This window comes from Narcine bancroftii, chromosome 2 (assembly GCF_036971445.1).
Source record: "Narcine bancroftii isolate sNarBan1 chromosome 2, sNarBan1.hap1, whole genome shotgun sequence".
NCBI classification, from domain to species: domain Eukaryota; kingdom Metazoa; phylum Chordata; class Chondrichthyes; order Torpediniformes; family Narcinidae; genus Narcine; species Narcine bancroftii.
This window is the reverse complement of record NC_091470.1, coordinates 226,195,916-226,212,528: the sequence shown is the minus strand read 5'-3', so window position 1 is coordinate 226,212,528 and position 16,613 is coordinate 226,195,916. Positions and strand designations below refer to the sequence as shown.

Sequence of the window (16,613 nt, the reverse complement as noted above, 5' to 3'; positions counted from 1 at the left end):
CTACATAACAGCAGTAATAACAGATCGTCAGAGAGGAATGCTATTGCAGCAATTTTAGAATATGAATGGGCTTTGCTTACTTTCAATATCCAGGCAATTTTGCTGCAAAATGTGGTTCAGATGGAAAATGGAAGGTTGCTACTCTTAGCCCCAATGCCCCAGCTCACTCATGTTCCAACACTGATCCTCAGTGAATCTACACAAATGCTATATATTCAAATGGAGACATTTTTGCAGGCTTTCTCAGAAAGCAGTCGATCCACAGATGCTGTAGCAGCAACTTATGGCAGCCAATTTGGAAATCTTATTTAAAGTCGGCCACTATTCTGAGCTTCAGACCTTATATTTTAAAGAGAGTTTTTGTTGGCTGTAGTATTGCGATTTCTCACTTTTCTTTTCATGAACTCCTGCATGAAAGGGCACTCACAGTGTCTGGGCCCAAGATGGCAGCGCCTATGTAGAGGAGTGGCCACGAGGACAGGGGGCCAGAGGACGGGTGCAGGGCACAAGAAAAAGGGGAGATCAAACCCCCCTCCATTTGGAGACAGGAGAAAACCCATGGATAGGAGACCACAGTGGCGGACCAGCAAGGGCCTCTGAGGCTAAAGAATACACTGGTGGCGGCGGGGTATTGCTGACTTAAGGCAAGGAATTAGTGCGGGCTGCAGGCTGCTGCTGAATGAGGTCGAAGGACTCACGCCAGAGTGCGAACCGCTGATGGCTGGCTCAAGACTGGCTGAAGGCTGGCTCAAGACTGGCTGAAGGCTGGCTCAAGACTGGCTGAAGGGGTACCAGGCATCGGAGCCGGGATGCGAGGGGGTGCTGGAGACTTCCTGATCATGTCAGAGATGTGCATTTGGAACTCGGGTTGCTGAAGGTTTGGACATGAAGGGAGCACTGGAGGCAAATCCATGGACGTTCAGTGACTCTGGGGGACTCTCTTCTGCTTCTCTTTCTCTGACTATAAGGGGTGCTGGGCAATTTCTGCCGATAGCGAATCTTCCTCACTGTAGACTAAAGGAAATTTTGTGTAATATCACAACTTGTGTTTTATTACATGGCAATAAAATAATCTTGAATACTTGGTCTTTGTTGCTGCACGTTTGCATATCATGGATGTCTTCTCCCTCAGCACTATTGCTGACAGCAACTGCTTCCCCGGCTGTCTTCAGCACAGACAATCCATTGGCTTTTAATGCTGCATCAGCCACTTTTCACATCTCTGATGCTATAACACAGACACCTTGTTGGCTGGAGAAAACTACTTCACTACACATTCCTGAAAATCATCCTTTGTACTTAATGGGGTATCTTTATTCTCAGCGACAATCCCAAGAATCTACGCTGCACCCTAAGAATATTACTCATTAGACTATGCACACCTTTCAAGGGCCCCAAGACCAGCCTAAAATTAAACTATAAAACCCAAATCGACCACGAAACCTAATTGGGCACTCTACTGGCACCTATTTAGCCCCAAGGCATTTTAAGAGGAGAAACTCGCTTGTTGTGAAATCATAAAGAGCTACGTTACAGAAATAGGGCTTTTAGACCATTGAGTCTATGCCAACCACTGAGCACCCATCGAATATTACAGTACAGAAAACAGGCCCTTCAGCCCTTCTCGTCTGTGCCAGACTATTATTCTGCCTAGTCCCACTGACCTGAACTCAGTCCACAGCCCTCTAGACCTCTCCCACCCATGTACCTGTCCAAATACTTCTTACGTGTTAAAATTAAGCCCGCATTCAACCACCTCAACTGACAGATCGTTCCACACCCTCACCGCTATCTGTGTGAAGAAATTCCCCCTAATGTTTTCCATAAACTTTTCCCCTTTCACCCTTAACCCATGTCCTCTGGTTTGCATCCCATCTACCCTCAGTGGAAAAAGCCAATCAACATTTACTCTGTCTATCCCCCTCATAATTTTAAACACCTCCATCAAATCTCCCCTCAATCTCCAATGATTGGTATCAAAATCAACTCCCAAATCTTTCTCCCATTTAAGCCTTGATTTACGGAAATCAATTTTTGGCATTTTCTGACGCAATAATTTATACATTTCGGAAACAAAACCTTTCTTCCCTCCATCACGAACCAACGTTTCAAATTTCGACTCTTTAGTTAAAAGCAAATTCTTCCCAAAATAATCATGTAACATTGATTTAATTTGATACTAACAAAAAGGAGTATGAGTTGGTGTTTGAAACCTTTCCCTCATTCCACAGCAATTAAAAATCCACAGCAATTATTTATCATCTTAATCCCTTTCTGATCCCAAAACTTAAGAAGATCATTATTAACCGTAAAAAGAAAACATTTATTCTGATACAAAGGAGTATATCATTTTACCCTGATTACCAATTTCTTTATTTATCTCCTCCAAAATACCTATAAAATAAGATAAAATAGGTAATTTATAAAAAATAATTTAACATTCCATTTATAAACAAAAAGATCTCTTCTGTCTTCACCAATTCTATTTAGTTCTATATCTGCCCAAATCAAAGGATTTTCCAAATCAGACATTCTATTAATAGATTTGTAATAATAGTTTTGACAAAAATTATAAATGTTAGCTTTAGGCTTGTAACTTATCATTTTATTCATCAATTATTCTTGACTCTGGAATGTTTGAAAAGATATAATTTGAGTTATCCTGATTTGTGTTTTTGGTGTAATGGCCAGAAAGGTACGTTTTTACATTCAGTATGGTAAACACTTTTTTACTTGGGGATATTAGTGAGCTTGGTTTGTTCTATAAATTGGATAAATTTCCATGATCTTTTTTGAGATTGGCATTGGCAATGGTGAGGAAATGAATAGCTATTTTGTGGAAAGATCAGATGGAACTTAATTTACAGAGATGGCATTTGGAATTAAGGTTTTGTATCCCATTGGAGAAGATAATGTATAATTTGAGCGATAAATATTATGTATTTAAAAAGATTTGGAGCCCGTATTTGGATTATTTTAATTGGAAAATTTGAAGATGGGGATCTGGTTATAGTGGGGTTTCCTTATTCCACAATATAAGAAATGGTGTTTGGTATTCTCCTTTTTCTTCTTTTTTTTCTTTTTTTTTAAGGGGGTAAGATTGGTGGGTGGGGTGTATTTGTAGGTAGGGGATGGGGGGTGGTTTGTTTTTTTCTTAGCTTTTTTAGGTTTTTTTTATATATAAAAGTCCTAACCTGATTAACCTTCCCCTTTAATTCAGTTACTCAAGGCTCACCAACATTCCAGTAAATCTCTGCACTCTTTCAGTTTAATTGATATCCTTCCTGTAGTTAGGTGACCAAAACATCACCCACATACTCTGGTCCTGCTCTGCACCCACTTTATTCTCCCCACATTCCAATCAACCCCCCCACCAAGATTCTACCACTGACCAACATGCGGGTGGCAATTTACAATGTCCAATTGATCTACCAATCTATTTTGGAAATGTGGGAGGAAACTGGAGCATAAAGAGGGTGGACACACAGAGAACATGCAGACTCCTTTCATATAGCACCCAAGGTCGGGATTGCGGGTGGTTGGAATTGTGAAGCAACGGCATTACCAGGTGCACCACTGTCAGCCTTTGTAGTTTAGCTCCAGGACATGGGGTGAAGCAGCACGTACTAGAAACTGGCAGGAGAACTGTAACATTGGGATACATTCCTGCTCCATTGCCGATTATCTGTTTGCCTAGAGGCATACAAACCAACTCAATAATTGGGTCCATGAAAACCATCAGGGTAAGACCCCAGGGCCAGGTTACTGCAGGAAGTGAGGGAAGAGATTGCTGGGGCATTGTCAATGATCTTTGCATCCTACCTGGGTGGTGCTGAAGGATTGGAAGATGGCAAATATGGTTCCATTGCTCAAGAATGGAGATAATGCTGGCAATAATAGACCAGTGAGTCTTATGCCAGTGGCCTGTAAGCTATTGGAGAGGATTATTAGGAACAGGATTTGTGAGCATTTAATTTTTTTTTAAATTTAAACATACAGTACGGTAACAGGCCCGTTCGTCCCATGAGCCCCTGCCGCCAAATTGCCCCCAATTGGCCTGCGCCCCCGATATTTTATTTTTGAAGGGTGGGAGGAAACCAGAACCCCCAGAGAAAAACCCATGCATACACAGGGGGAACGTATAAACTCCCTGTGGACTGCACGGAATTTGAACCCCACTTCCAATTGCTGGCGCTGTAACAGTGTTGCGCTAACCACTACGCTAACCATGCCATCCCAAACAAACTAGACTTTGAAGACATATAATTTGTTAGGATGGTCGGCATGGCTTTGTGAAGGGGGAAGGTTGTGCTTCACAAACTTAATTAGGCTTTTTGAGGCAGTGACAAAACACATCATTGATGGTGGTAGATGTGGTGTATAAGGTACTAGACAAGGTTGTCCATACAGGCTCATCAAGAATGTTAAGAGGCATAAGATCCAAGTAAACTTGGCTGAGCGGTTGTGAATTACTAGCCCCAAAGAAGTTAGTAGATGGAGAGAATACTGACTGGAGGATAGTGATTAGTGGTGTTCTACAGAGATCTGTTCTGGGATCTCTGCCCTTTGTGATCTTAACAAATAACTTGGATAAGGAAGTGGAGGGAGGGGTCAGTAAGTGTGCAGGTGACATGAAGGTTGGAGTTGTTGTGGATAGTGTAAAGCAGACATTCTCAATGGCTGCCTTAGCACTTTTAAGTAAAACCCTTTTTTTTTCATTTCACATAACATTATTTTTTTTGTTTTTTTATGTAGTCAGTAGGAGTGAAGTACAGAAGAAACCAAAACTCGATTGCTTCACAGGGAAGGGGGTGGGCATAAACTTTAGGGGACTATTGCCTAATAAATGGATTGAGAATGGCTGGTGTGGAGGGTTGTCGTGGGCTAAAACTGGATACAGGCAGGATGCAGTGTTGAGTGGAGAAATTCAGATGGCATTCTGTCTGAATGGTAAACTTTGGAAGATAAAATCTGAAGGCAGAGTACAAAATTAATGGCGGAATTCTTAGCAGTATGGAGAAAAAGATGGATCTTGCACTCGAAGTCCATAGATCTCTCAAGGTGGTCTGCTTGTTGTATGGTGTGCTGGCCTTTATTAGTTGGTGGATTGAGCTCAAGAGCGACAAGTTAAATTTGCAACTCTATCAAACTCTGGTTATACCACCCTTGAATTTATTGTGTTCAGTTCTAGTCACCTCATTACAGGAAGGTTATGGAAACTTTAGAAAGGGTGCAGGGGAGATTTGCCAAGATGCTGCCTGGATTCGAGAACATGTCATGAGGCAAGGTTGAGTGAGCTTGGGCTTTTCTCTTCAGAGCAACAGAGGATGAGAGGCGACTTAGGGATGTTCGAGATTCTGGGCAGCATAGCTGGAAAGGTGAGCCAGCACCTTTTTTCCAGGGCAAGAATGGCCAATAACGGAGGGGGTCTGTTCAAGGTTAGTGGAGGAAATTTAGGGATGGTGTCAGAGAGGTTTTTCCACACAGAGGCTGGTAGGTACCTAGAATGCACTGCCAGGAGGAGTGGCTGAAGTGAAAATTACCAGCACTTCATCCAGGATGTTGCCAGAGTATCTTTATTCTTTACTGCACTTTGTGTGATTTTTGATCGCTGACACAATGTGGAGAGGATCAAGTAGGCTTAAGTCTGTGGATTTCAGGTGTGGGGCTCGTTGGTTCAGTCACTGAGCTGTGAATGGATGCTACAACATATTCAGGTCAGCATTCTCTGAAGTCTCTCCTTCCAACTCCATCAAGTCTCCCACTCCTTTAAAAGTGGCACACAAATCCCATGTGTCGGCATCAGCTCATTTCTTGCAAAGCAAGGTTATAATTGTCATTTGCCTCTGTAAATATCCCTATAAGCTTGGCTCATTTCAGATTTGTCTATTTTGTTCTGTTCAAATATTGACTGAGATGCAGGTTTCCCAATATTTAAGGCTGTGAAGATGTTGGTAAATAAAAATGCATTTTAAATGTTAATAATTTATTTTTATATCATAATTTATAAAGGAATAATTAAGCAGGATGCCATTTTTAATTTTATTTTTCCTTTTTCTGTATTAGTCCAGAATTTAAGAGGTACTTTAGCAGAATATATTTTGCAGCAAAGCTTTAAGCATTTTAAGCAGGTACAAAGAAACTATGAGATGTGTTATCTTCAATTATCCTTTTAAATTATTGCCTTAGTTTATTTGATGGGAGTAATAAATGCTAAATATAAACAAAAATTAAAAACTCAGACTAAAAAGAACATAATGTGCTTCAACCAACCACGTCAACTCATTTAGTCTCAACCTATCAAAGATATTCTTTGTGTTCTAGCCATCTCTCTCCCACCGTCCCTGCAATTGAAAACTACCCTCTTTTTTCTCTTTACCTCCTTGATGCAGGGTCATGGACCTCAAGCATCTGTCTCTCCTTCCATGGATACTGTCTAACCTGCTGAGCGTTTCCTGCATTTTTTTTTGTTTGTTTTCATTGTTCAATATAAACTACCGTAATCACTTTGAACTCTGCTTTTGTGATTGTTCATGACAAGACCAATTATATTTTGGATAGTTAATATACACGATGACTTTGCTTCAGTTGATTAAAATGAATTTGCTCACAACTTGTTGCAATTTTATGTGACCAGTAGTCACTAAACTGGTGAAATCTAGAACTGAGCCTGATATCCTTTAGATCCTCGCTGCGCTGATCTTGAATAGCTTTGAGTGGAGGACAGTTATATTACCCTATCGAGCCCCTTTCACACTGCCAGCCCTCCTAGGAAGCTGGAAAACTTACCGGGCATGATGCACTCAGGAGCCTTTCCTTCTGCACCATGGTTAATCGGCAACCGGGCATTTTAAGCGGGGTGGGGTTCCTACCTCCAGCAGTGACAGTATGAGAGCAGGTTATGCTTTCCCACTGCCCGGAGGCGATTAGTGAGTTAACTTGGCTGAGCTCTGACACCGATTGAACGTAACACACCCTGCCAGGTCAGCACGTTTAACGCCGCACGATTACCGGGAATGGACCTGTTAAATTAGCCACACGGAATCGGCAGTGTGAAAGGGGCTCTAGTGAATAGCAAGTGAAAAGTATTTTACTTATCAGAAATGCTTAGCCTAATCTTGACTAGCTCCTTCAATGGTTGTTATATGTTCATTACTGCCTGCTTGTAGAGTATTCCCAAATGTTTTGGCGACTGTTCATACTATGACATTCTTGGCTCCATCTGTTAAGGCAGAGAAAGCAACAATACAAGAATATTTAGATTGCAGCCTCCAATCCCCTATCTTTGCCTTAATGTTATTCTTACACAAAGCAGCCAGCGCAGTTCTGAGATACTTCATGTATGAACAATGTTACCTTCAGGCACTCCTCTGAGGTTTCATTCTGCATTATGCCAGACCTTGCTGACAATTGACAGCAGCTCCGATTGGAGCAGGCTGCGTTCAACTGTTGGAATGTCTGGCGAGTACCATTAACAGTGAATATTCAGCTTTTGGGTTCCCGTGACTCTGCCGATTTCAGTGAGAGTTGTAGGGGAAAGGTTTATATATTGGAGCTTTATTCTAAGAAAAATAAAGGTAGTGATAGAGATGGTTGACATTTTTTTTCATTAAGTGGTGCAGTTTAAATTAAAATGTGTTTCAGTGAACATCGCTTTTTTTAAAAACTTCATTTACTTCAAAGCTAATATTTAAATGTCCCTGAATGTCAGAAACATTTAAATACTGAAAATTAATCGGAGATTTTACATTGGGCAAAGTCTTGCTTCCACCTCCCACCCCATTCCAGCACCCTGCTTTTAATTCCAGCTCTATGACTGCCAGTGGCTGTTGGATGCTTTTGGGGTGAGGAACATCTACACTGTGACACTGTGCTAATCAAGGACACATCCCAGGACTCTGGGATGTGGAAGTCTCCTAATGCAACCAGAGTAAGGGAGAATATGATACCACAATAAGCAGCAATTCATCTTTGGGAATCTGGGCCAGCAAGGCATGGTCTATTAATTAATCCACTTTACCACACCATAACCTAGCCATTTTCACCCCTCCACCCCCATGTCCCTGCTCAGTTTATAGGCCCCCTTTCCTGTGAATCAGTCAAGTTTTGGTTTTGGCAGAGGGTGGGCACGTGGCCTGGGGAAGATGAGTATAAATCATATGGAATGCTGAGGAAGGCTTTAAGAGCCAGGTCCTGCTCCTATTTTATTCTATTATGGTGGTGCAAAACCTGTGGCTATATTTCTGGTATTGCATTATGAATTGCAATCATTTGAAGATGTTCTTGGAATCGCTCCAAAATCTATTACTTACCCTTTTAAAATTCCCCACAACACATTGAAGCTTTACCCCAAAAGCTGTAAAGGCAAAGGGCACATGTGACATGTTTCAAGTATTGAATAGTGTAGCAAATTAAGACATTTAAATAAAAACTTTACAGCTTCAACTGAAAGTCAATGGTTACACAGACACTCGCGCTATAGGCGATTCCGCAGATTAACGAATCGCTTTCTAATGAGGTTTTTTTATATATGAGAATAAATTTTCATTCATTCATCCATGATCACATTTATCAAACAATAAACTGCAATCACACAAAAATACATACCATCACTTCCTTGAGTACACTCTTGCTGCTTTCTACTTAAAGACGATGACATCCTCTTTAGTACTTTAGGCCTATCAGTTAGAAAATAAAGTGGGAGGGAAGAGTTGAGAGCAGACCTACAATGGCCTATCTCATCCAAGCAGATTGATTACTTAATGTTTAACCTGGCTCTGTTTGCCAAGTGCCTAACTGCAATATTTTAATTTTAAGTACTATTTAACATCTTAAATTTTCATTTTGTCCTGTCATGGATTTATGAGTCGACGCAGAGTGACCTTTCTAGTGATGAGCTTTTCCGATTTTGTGTATGTCTGTTACATGTTTGTTTTAATAGAGTTTGCAAAAGTAAATATTAATCAGCAAACATATTGAAGCTATGGAATGAATTTGAATTTTAATACATTTTGTGCCTGGAGCATTGATTTATCTTTTTTGCTTGGCAGTGATGATTGCCATTTCATGCTGTGAAGTAAATATTTGTGAGACTGTTTCCATCTATTTTGGCATAAGCCATTATAAGAGTGTGGAACAAAAAAAAAAGGCGTCTCATTATAATTTTATCTTCAATGAACTGTATTGTGAACTTCTAGTGCAGTTACAGGTGGAACACAGCTATTATTTTCTTATCTTAATGCAAAACAGTTCAATACTTACATGCTTAGGTGCGTGTGATCTTGACTGCTTCAAACTTGCTGCATGCTGTCTACCAGCCATTCTGAATGGGGGCCCATACCCTGCCCCCCACCTCCCATGGGCCACTGCACATTTTAGGATGGCCACGGACTGAAATCCTAAAAAGTGAAGTACAGAAGAAACCAGCTAAACTTGATTGCTACACAGGGAAGGGGCCCATAAAGTTTGAACTGAGTCCCAAGGGGGCCATAGTCCAAAAAAATGGCTGCCCTTCAGGTACCCAATTCCCTTCTGCTTGCCAGATTCCTGACTCCCCTGCCCTCTTGAAACTTGTCGTCTTCAGTTTGCTGTTCTCCCTTGAAACCTCGCTGGTTCAGATTCCTCTGCTCCCTTGAAACTTACTAGGTTCATTGAAATGTTACTGTGTTAATTTTTTTTAAAAAGTGAATCACATGTGTATAGGAGAATCAGTAGAATAATATCCGTTAGCCTGGAAGATCAATTTGTCTGTCACCAGCAAGGTCTTGATCATGATGGATTAACAGAATTTTATTGGTTGCAGAAGTGGTGACCAATTCAGGAGTTTTCCATTCCCCATCAATCCAGGAGATTTCCAGTTCCCCGCTTATCCAGGAGATTTCCAATCCCCACCAATCCAGGAGATTTCAATTCCCCACTGATCCAGAAGATTTCCAGTTCCCTACCGATCCAGGAGATTTCCAATCCCCACCAACCAGGAGATTTCCAATCCCCACCAATGAAGATTTCCAGTCCCCAGTCCTGAAAGACTCTCCATGTCTTTGACTTTGGATATGTTGAATCAGGAGGTGGGAGGGAAAAGAGGGCCCTCATGTGGAATGGGAAGAAGATTCTTGTTTCTCATTGCCTAAGGAAGTGCTTCAAAATCATGTGACCCTTTTCCAGAAAGCTGGTTTTGCTTCACTTCAATGGATGAGTTTCCCGAGGTTTAATACATATAAACTGACTAGTCAACAGACACAAGAGGCTGCAGATGGGAGAAACTGCAGCAAAAAACAAAGTGCGTGAGGAACTTCACGTCAGGCAGCATCTATGGAGGGAAATGCAAATGTCCACTGTCCATTCTGATCCATGGATGCAGCCTTACCCTCTGGATTTTTCCAGTGTTTTGTTTTAAATCTCATAATAATATTTAAATGATCAACTGGCATTGGGAAGCAGAAAGTCCCCAACTCCTGTACTGGGAGTGGGTGGGTTGGATGTGGATTTCAGAACTTTTTTTTACATTTTCAATCTCCTAACTGGCCTCACAACCAATGAGATTGTTGCACAGTTCAAATTAATGGAATAATCTGTAGCTTTAATCATTGTTGCTTCAGCTACAGATTTCTCCCACATCTTTTTTGAATGGACACTCAACTTTTGTTATGCCTTTTGCATTTCACCCAGACAAAACTCACAAATGATAAGACCACTTCTTGATTCAAGTTACCTATATGCAGGTAATAAATGGGGGAAGGGGGGTCGGAGGAGGGGGTGGGGGGATGTCATCCATTTTGGAGAATAGGCCAAACTGTAATCTCCTGCTTCCAGAGACCGTTTATTGGCAAGGTGGAGATAGCAGTTCTGTCACTTGGGTGGGTGGCACATTAGTAACTTTAGTTTGAAATTTCTCACATAGATTTATCTTGACAAGCTTATTCTGAACAAGTGACTTTTGCCAATTATTGAGGAGGTTCTAATCCAGCTAACATGAGTCATGTTGCAATTTATGTATGGTTATGTGTCAAAATCATTCCAAATCACAATAAGACTAGTTCTTAGTCAAAGACAGTGGGCTAATGTATCCCAGACAAAGGGAAGTATGCATGACAATTATTTCAGCTATAGCTGTTATTATCATGTCTGAGAATGTGTAAATTTAAGTTAAGGCATACAGCATGGTAGCAGGCCATTTCGTCCCACGAGTCCGTGCCGCTCAATTACACCCAGTTAACCTACAATCCCCAGTACATTTCGAATGGTGGGAGGAAATTGGAGCCCCTGGGGAAAACCCACGCAGACACGAGGAGAACGTACAAACTCCTTACGGACAGTGTGGGATTCAAACCTTGGTCCAGATCGCTGATGCTGTAACAGCGTTATGCTAACCGCTGCCCCTAATGTTTGGGATGTAAAGGAGGAAGAGTGTTCAAAAAGGGTAATATGGAAGGAGATAATGCGGAGGGAAAGAGCAAGAGAATTATGCAGCTGAGAGGGCGGTAAAACTCTGTTGACACAGCTTAGTCAGGTCATTGGTGGGGTCATACCAGACTGGATGTTATTTAAAGACTTTTCCAATATATTTCAATTAGCTTTTTCAAAGAATCTTACACAGAAAATTTTTGATTGACCTGACATGTTTCAAAGGAGCACAGACAATAAAACAAGGGAGCTTAGAGGGATTTTGCTATCTGGGGTCCTGGCGAGGGGTCAGTACAGTCAAGAAATGGAACCTCAGAAAGCGGTCAGAGCACAGATGCCAAGAGTAAATGGGGGGCTGTGTGAGCCGACAGGAACTGAGGGCCCAGCCAGTGGACAGAGAACAAGGAACTGGGGTCTTGACAAGTTCGAAGGGAGAACTGGAATCAGTCTCCATAAATTGGAAGGAAGTGCTTGAACTGGACTCCCAGAGACTGTGGCAAGCATGACCTGGTGAGCAAGAACCCAGCCCATTGGGATTTCCAACTGGTGGGATAGCGGATCATTGAAGTTTGTCAGTTCAAAATTTTAGGGAAGCTGAAACGGAGGTTTTATATGTTACGCATGAGTTTAACAGACCGTGGTGGCTTTGATTGCTTTGCCCTTGGCAGTGACTGGAAAAGCATCTGTTACCTTTGTCATGTAGGAGAGTGTGATATCGATGAGAAGGGCATGTTGGTTGGCATATCCAATACATTTTCACTACTGACTCAATGAAACGAGTTTCTTGCATCAGGTTAATGGAAAACATTTTTAAATTGCTCTGTCATTATGTCCAGTGATTTATTGGAATCCGTTAAATCATTAACTGCCTTTTAAGATTTTTGTGAACGCTTATGAGTAGGAAGTCGTAGTTTGAAAGAAAATTAAAGATAGCATTTAATCAAAGGAAATAATGTATGAAGTTGCCAGAAATAGCTCCCCTAACCAGAAATTACTTCGGAACCACCAGAAAAAGGAAAATGAGTGGAGGAAAGTTCATGGGATTTAGATCAGATTGAGGTTTATTGTTATACATGCATGACATCACATACAACTCTGAGATTCTTTTTCCTGTGAGTAAAGCAGAATTACCACTAATTGGTAGTGCAAAAAAAACTGACTCAATGTACACCTAAACAAATAAAGAAATGTAACCAAACTGTGCAAAACAGAGAGGAAAAATTAAGAGCCCTTAAATGAGTTCTGATGTAGTTTTTTGTTGAGGAGTCTGATGGTGGAGGGGTAGCAGGTGTTCCTGAACCTGGTGGTGTGAGTCCTATGGCACCTATAACTCTTTCCTGATGGCAGCAGCGTGAACAGTGTGTGTGCTGGATGGTGTGGATCCATGACGATTGCTGCTGCTCTCCGACGGCAGTGTTCCCTGTAGATGCTCTCGACGGTGGAGAGGATTTTACCCTTTATGTCCTGAAGTCAACAATCAGCTCCTTGGTTTTGGTGACATTGAGTGTGGTTATTGTTGGTGCACCATTCAACCAAATTTTCAATCTCCCTCCTGTATGTTGACTCATTATCCACTACCTTTTTGAGGGCTTTATGCTCAGGGGTATTTGTGTCCCCATGATGCAGCACACTTTCTACCACACATTTGTAGAAATTTGCCTGGGCATATCATGCCAAACCTTCATAAATTCCTGAGAAAGTAGAAGCGGTGATGTACTTTCTTCACAATCCCATTAGTGTGTTGGGTCTAGGAAAGATCCTCCGAGATCGTGACTCACAAGAATTTAAATTTTCTCACCCTCTCCACCTCTGATTTCCCCCAATGATCACCGAATTGTACACCTCCGTTTTCCCTTCCTAAAGTCAACATTCAACTCCTTGGATTTGGTGACGTTGGGTGCGAGGTTATTGTTGGAGCACCATTCAGCCCTCCTGTATGTTGACTCACCCCCCCCCTTTTGATACAACCAACTACTGTGGTATCGTCAACAAATTTGTTGATGGTGTTGTCGTAGTGAGCTACACAGTCATAGGTGTGAAGCGAGTAGAGCAGGGGGCGAGGAACACAATCCTGTAGTCCTCTGGGACTGACGGAGATCGTGGAGGAGACATTCTTAGTAATGCTCACCGATTGTGGTCTGGAGGTGAGGAAATTCAGGATCCAGTTATATACAGTGTTAAAACCCAGGTCTTGGAGTTTGCTGATCAGTTTTGAGAGGATGAGAGTGTTAAATGCTTAAAGAGAAAGAGCATCCTGATATATGCATCTTTATCAGATATGGGTTTTTTTACACAGAGAGTGATGGGTGCGTAAATGCATTGCTGGAGGGGGTGATGGAGGCTGGTACAATTAGGGGATTGAAAAGACTCTTAGATAGCATATGAAAATGGAGGGTGATGGGTGTGTGGTAGAGAAGGTGGAGTAGGTTTACTTAGATCAACACAATAACATGAGCTCTAATGTTCTAAGCCTGAGGCTTGGGAGTATTTCAGAATTCAGTAAAACAGGGCTAAAGAATTGATCAAGAAGGGAAAGATAAAAACATTAATAGCAAACTGATGATAAACATATAAACTGTTTGGACTTATATAGATACATAAAATGGAAAAGGAAAAATGTGGAGGCCCAACAGAACGAGGTGGGTCCATCTATAATAGGGAATAAGGAAAAGACTGTGAAATTAAACAAATATTTTACTGATATAAAAAGGCTGCATTAAGTCTAATGCTAAATGGTCTCGCAGAACTCAGTCTGAATGGATGAGCAGGTTCGTTGCAAGTAAGGGAAGGAATGTCATCCACACCCTGTCTTTGTTGATAATTATCAAGGATTAACTTCCAGAGAAGAGAATGGCTAGATTAGATGTGGCCCTTTTTTTCTTTTTACTTAAGGCAGGTTTCCACGTTAAGTAGAGTGTAGTATTGTAGCACGTGTGGAACAACCCTGGTAGACAGGCTTTCACTATAACTGGAATAAATCAAAATTGCTGAGAACTGGTGTTAGTGATGTGAGCATTTTCAAAAGAGGCCACAAAACATAATGCACTTGGCATTTTAGACAAGCCGTTGTCAGTCTTCTCTTCTGGCTCTAGCCCCCATAGGATTCTGCTCAAAGTATATAGGCCCTCTTTCCTGTGAAGCGGTCAAGTTTAGTTCACTTCTTCAGTACTTCACTCCAGCATTAAAATTATTTTATGATTTCAGTCCATTGGACTCCTTAAATGTGCTATGGCCCCAATGAGAATAACTGCGTTGGACAGATAATAATTTCGAATTTTTCAGTCCTGATGCTTGAAGTCAGACCTCCTCCATCACTGAGGAAGGGGGTATTCATGAAATGATGCAGTGACAGCTAATGTAGTATCAAATCTAACAAAACCCCCATGTCATATTCCACCACTGCACAGGGAACGCTGAACTATAGAAACAAACCTAGATTGTGAGTCTCCCTGATATCTCCAATCTATGGCATCCAATGTATCCATACCTTCTAAAGGAGTGGGTCAAATGGGCCACCCAGTGTATCCATACCTTCTAAAGGAGTGGGTCATATGGGCCACCCAATGTATCCATATCTTCTAAAGGAGTGGGTCATATGGGTCAGCTGATATTCTCAGGTTTTTAATAGGACACTTTAATTCACAACTGGGTATAACAGGACAGCAGGGTTTGGAGCTGGTTCATGTGGACCTTTCAGCTTCTTCTACAGCCAGCTGCTTCTGCTGTTCAACACCAAGTGGCCAACGACAACAGCCCTCACCTGCCTATGTCTCATGCTGCTGTTGACATATTGTACACACATCATGAGCCAGAGTTGATCCTCTACTTATCTGGGAACTATCTGCAATTGCAGAATGTGGTTATTTAAAATTCTGTTGATAAGCTCATCTCACCGTTTTCCAGTTTTGAAGAGTTTGTTTTTTTTTAAATCAGAATTCACTCTTTTTGAGACGTTGGTCGCACCCAACAACAAAATAGAAATTGTCTTCTATGCTCACAAGATGATAGTGTCTGTGGAGAAGACCGGAATTGGTTGGGAATATATTGTATATTGCAAGTATGGTGGATTTAGCTGGTTAAATTCCATCAGCATGTACTTCAGAGATCATCCTCGGCACGGCTAACCTCTGCTAAAGCTCTCTACGTTTCAAGTAAGTGAGGTATATCCCTATGGGAGCAGAGAATACATTTGGTGTCAGACAGACATAAAGTCCAGCAGTGTGAATCTTGCTGTACCTTGGTGATATATGTTTTCACTTGGCGGAGCAAATAAAGCTTGTACTAAGCCAAAATGTTGTAGTGACTTTAATCCTTTTTACATAGGTTAAGAAGGCAGCAGACAAGCTCACTATTTGGGATAAAGCGAAGTTCAATATACAGTCCTGATGACTCTGCAGAAGCAATCAGTGAAGAAGATGACCTGGAGCTTGAAGTGAAATAAGATGACAGTTCGAGTGTAACCTTTGTGAAAACAGCAGAACTGGTAAAAGATAGAAAATAAATGACTGCTCTCCTGGGTCAAATATCAAACAAACAACATGTGTCAAGGGGGAAAAAAATGAAATGGCAAAACATTTGGGATAAATTAAATCGAAGCTGTTTGGTCCTATAGAGATTTGCTCTTCAGCAAAATGAAATAGTATTTGTTCAAAATATTGAATTAAAAAAACACTGTATTCAACACTGATGTATGAAATATGGCAATATATTTTGAATGATAAAATCATATACTTTTGTATTCATATATACTAGAGGTGTACAGTTAACTTGAGGCTGAGTGATCTGTAAATTGCAATGTTAAAACATTTAATGGATATATTTGGGTCTTTGCTCAGTCAGAATAATCAATTTACAGTTGAGGGGACAAGTAATTTTTGTCCCCACTACTCTATGACTGGGAGAGAATATTTTTCCCAAGGGCTGAAGCACGAAGAAGAAGGGAGAGATGGAGGCAGGAAAATGTGGTTGGCAACTGAACAAGGTAATGCTCAAGGAACAGTGAGGCGTTTCTAAATCAGATGATAATGGTTGCTTCAAGAAACTTGGTTACCTTTGGCATATCGCTAACTTGGTCAGAAATCGCTCTCTATGAGAAATAATGCATAGAAATCCTCTTGCTTTGTTGCATCTTGAGTCCACTGTGTCTACTCATCCTTAGTTCATGTACCTAATTTCATGAAGCCTCACCAAGAGAGCAACACTGTTCGCTC

The 16,613-nt window shown here is 41.2% G+C and overlaps 1 protein-coding gene across 4 annotated transcripts in view; it reads left to right on the top strand.

The window, feature by feature from the left end:
- Nucleotides 1-16,129, top strand: part of LOC138755103 (coiled-coil domain-containing protein 102A-like) — a 656,806-nt gene extending 640,677 nt beyond the window's left edge. For 2 of the 4 annotated variants that reach the window (XM_069920398.1, XM_069920404.1), the window contains one exon: nucleotides 15,727-16,129. In XM_069920398.1, coding sequence (XP_069776499.1) covers nucleotides 15,727-15,844 — 118 coding nt within the window. In that variant the 3' untranslated portion in view covers nucleotides 15,845-16,129. The remainder of the gene's footprint in view (nucleotides 1-15,726) is intronic. The other 2 variants (XM_069920399.1, XM_069920400.1) reach the window with 2 other exon arrangements.
- The last annotated feature ends 484 nt before the right edge of the window (nucleotides 16,130-16,613 follow it).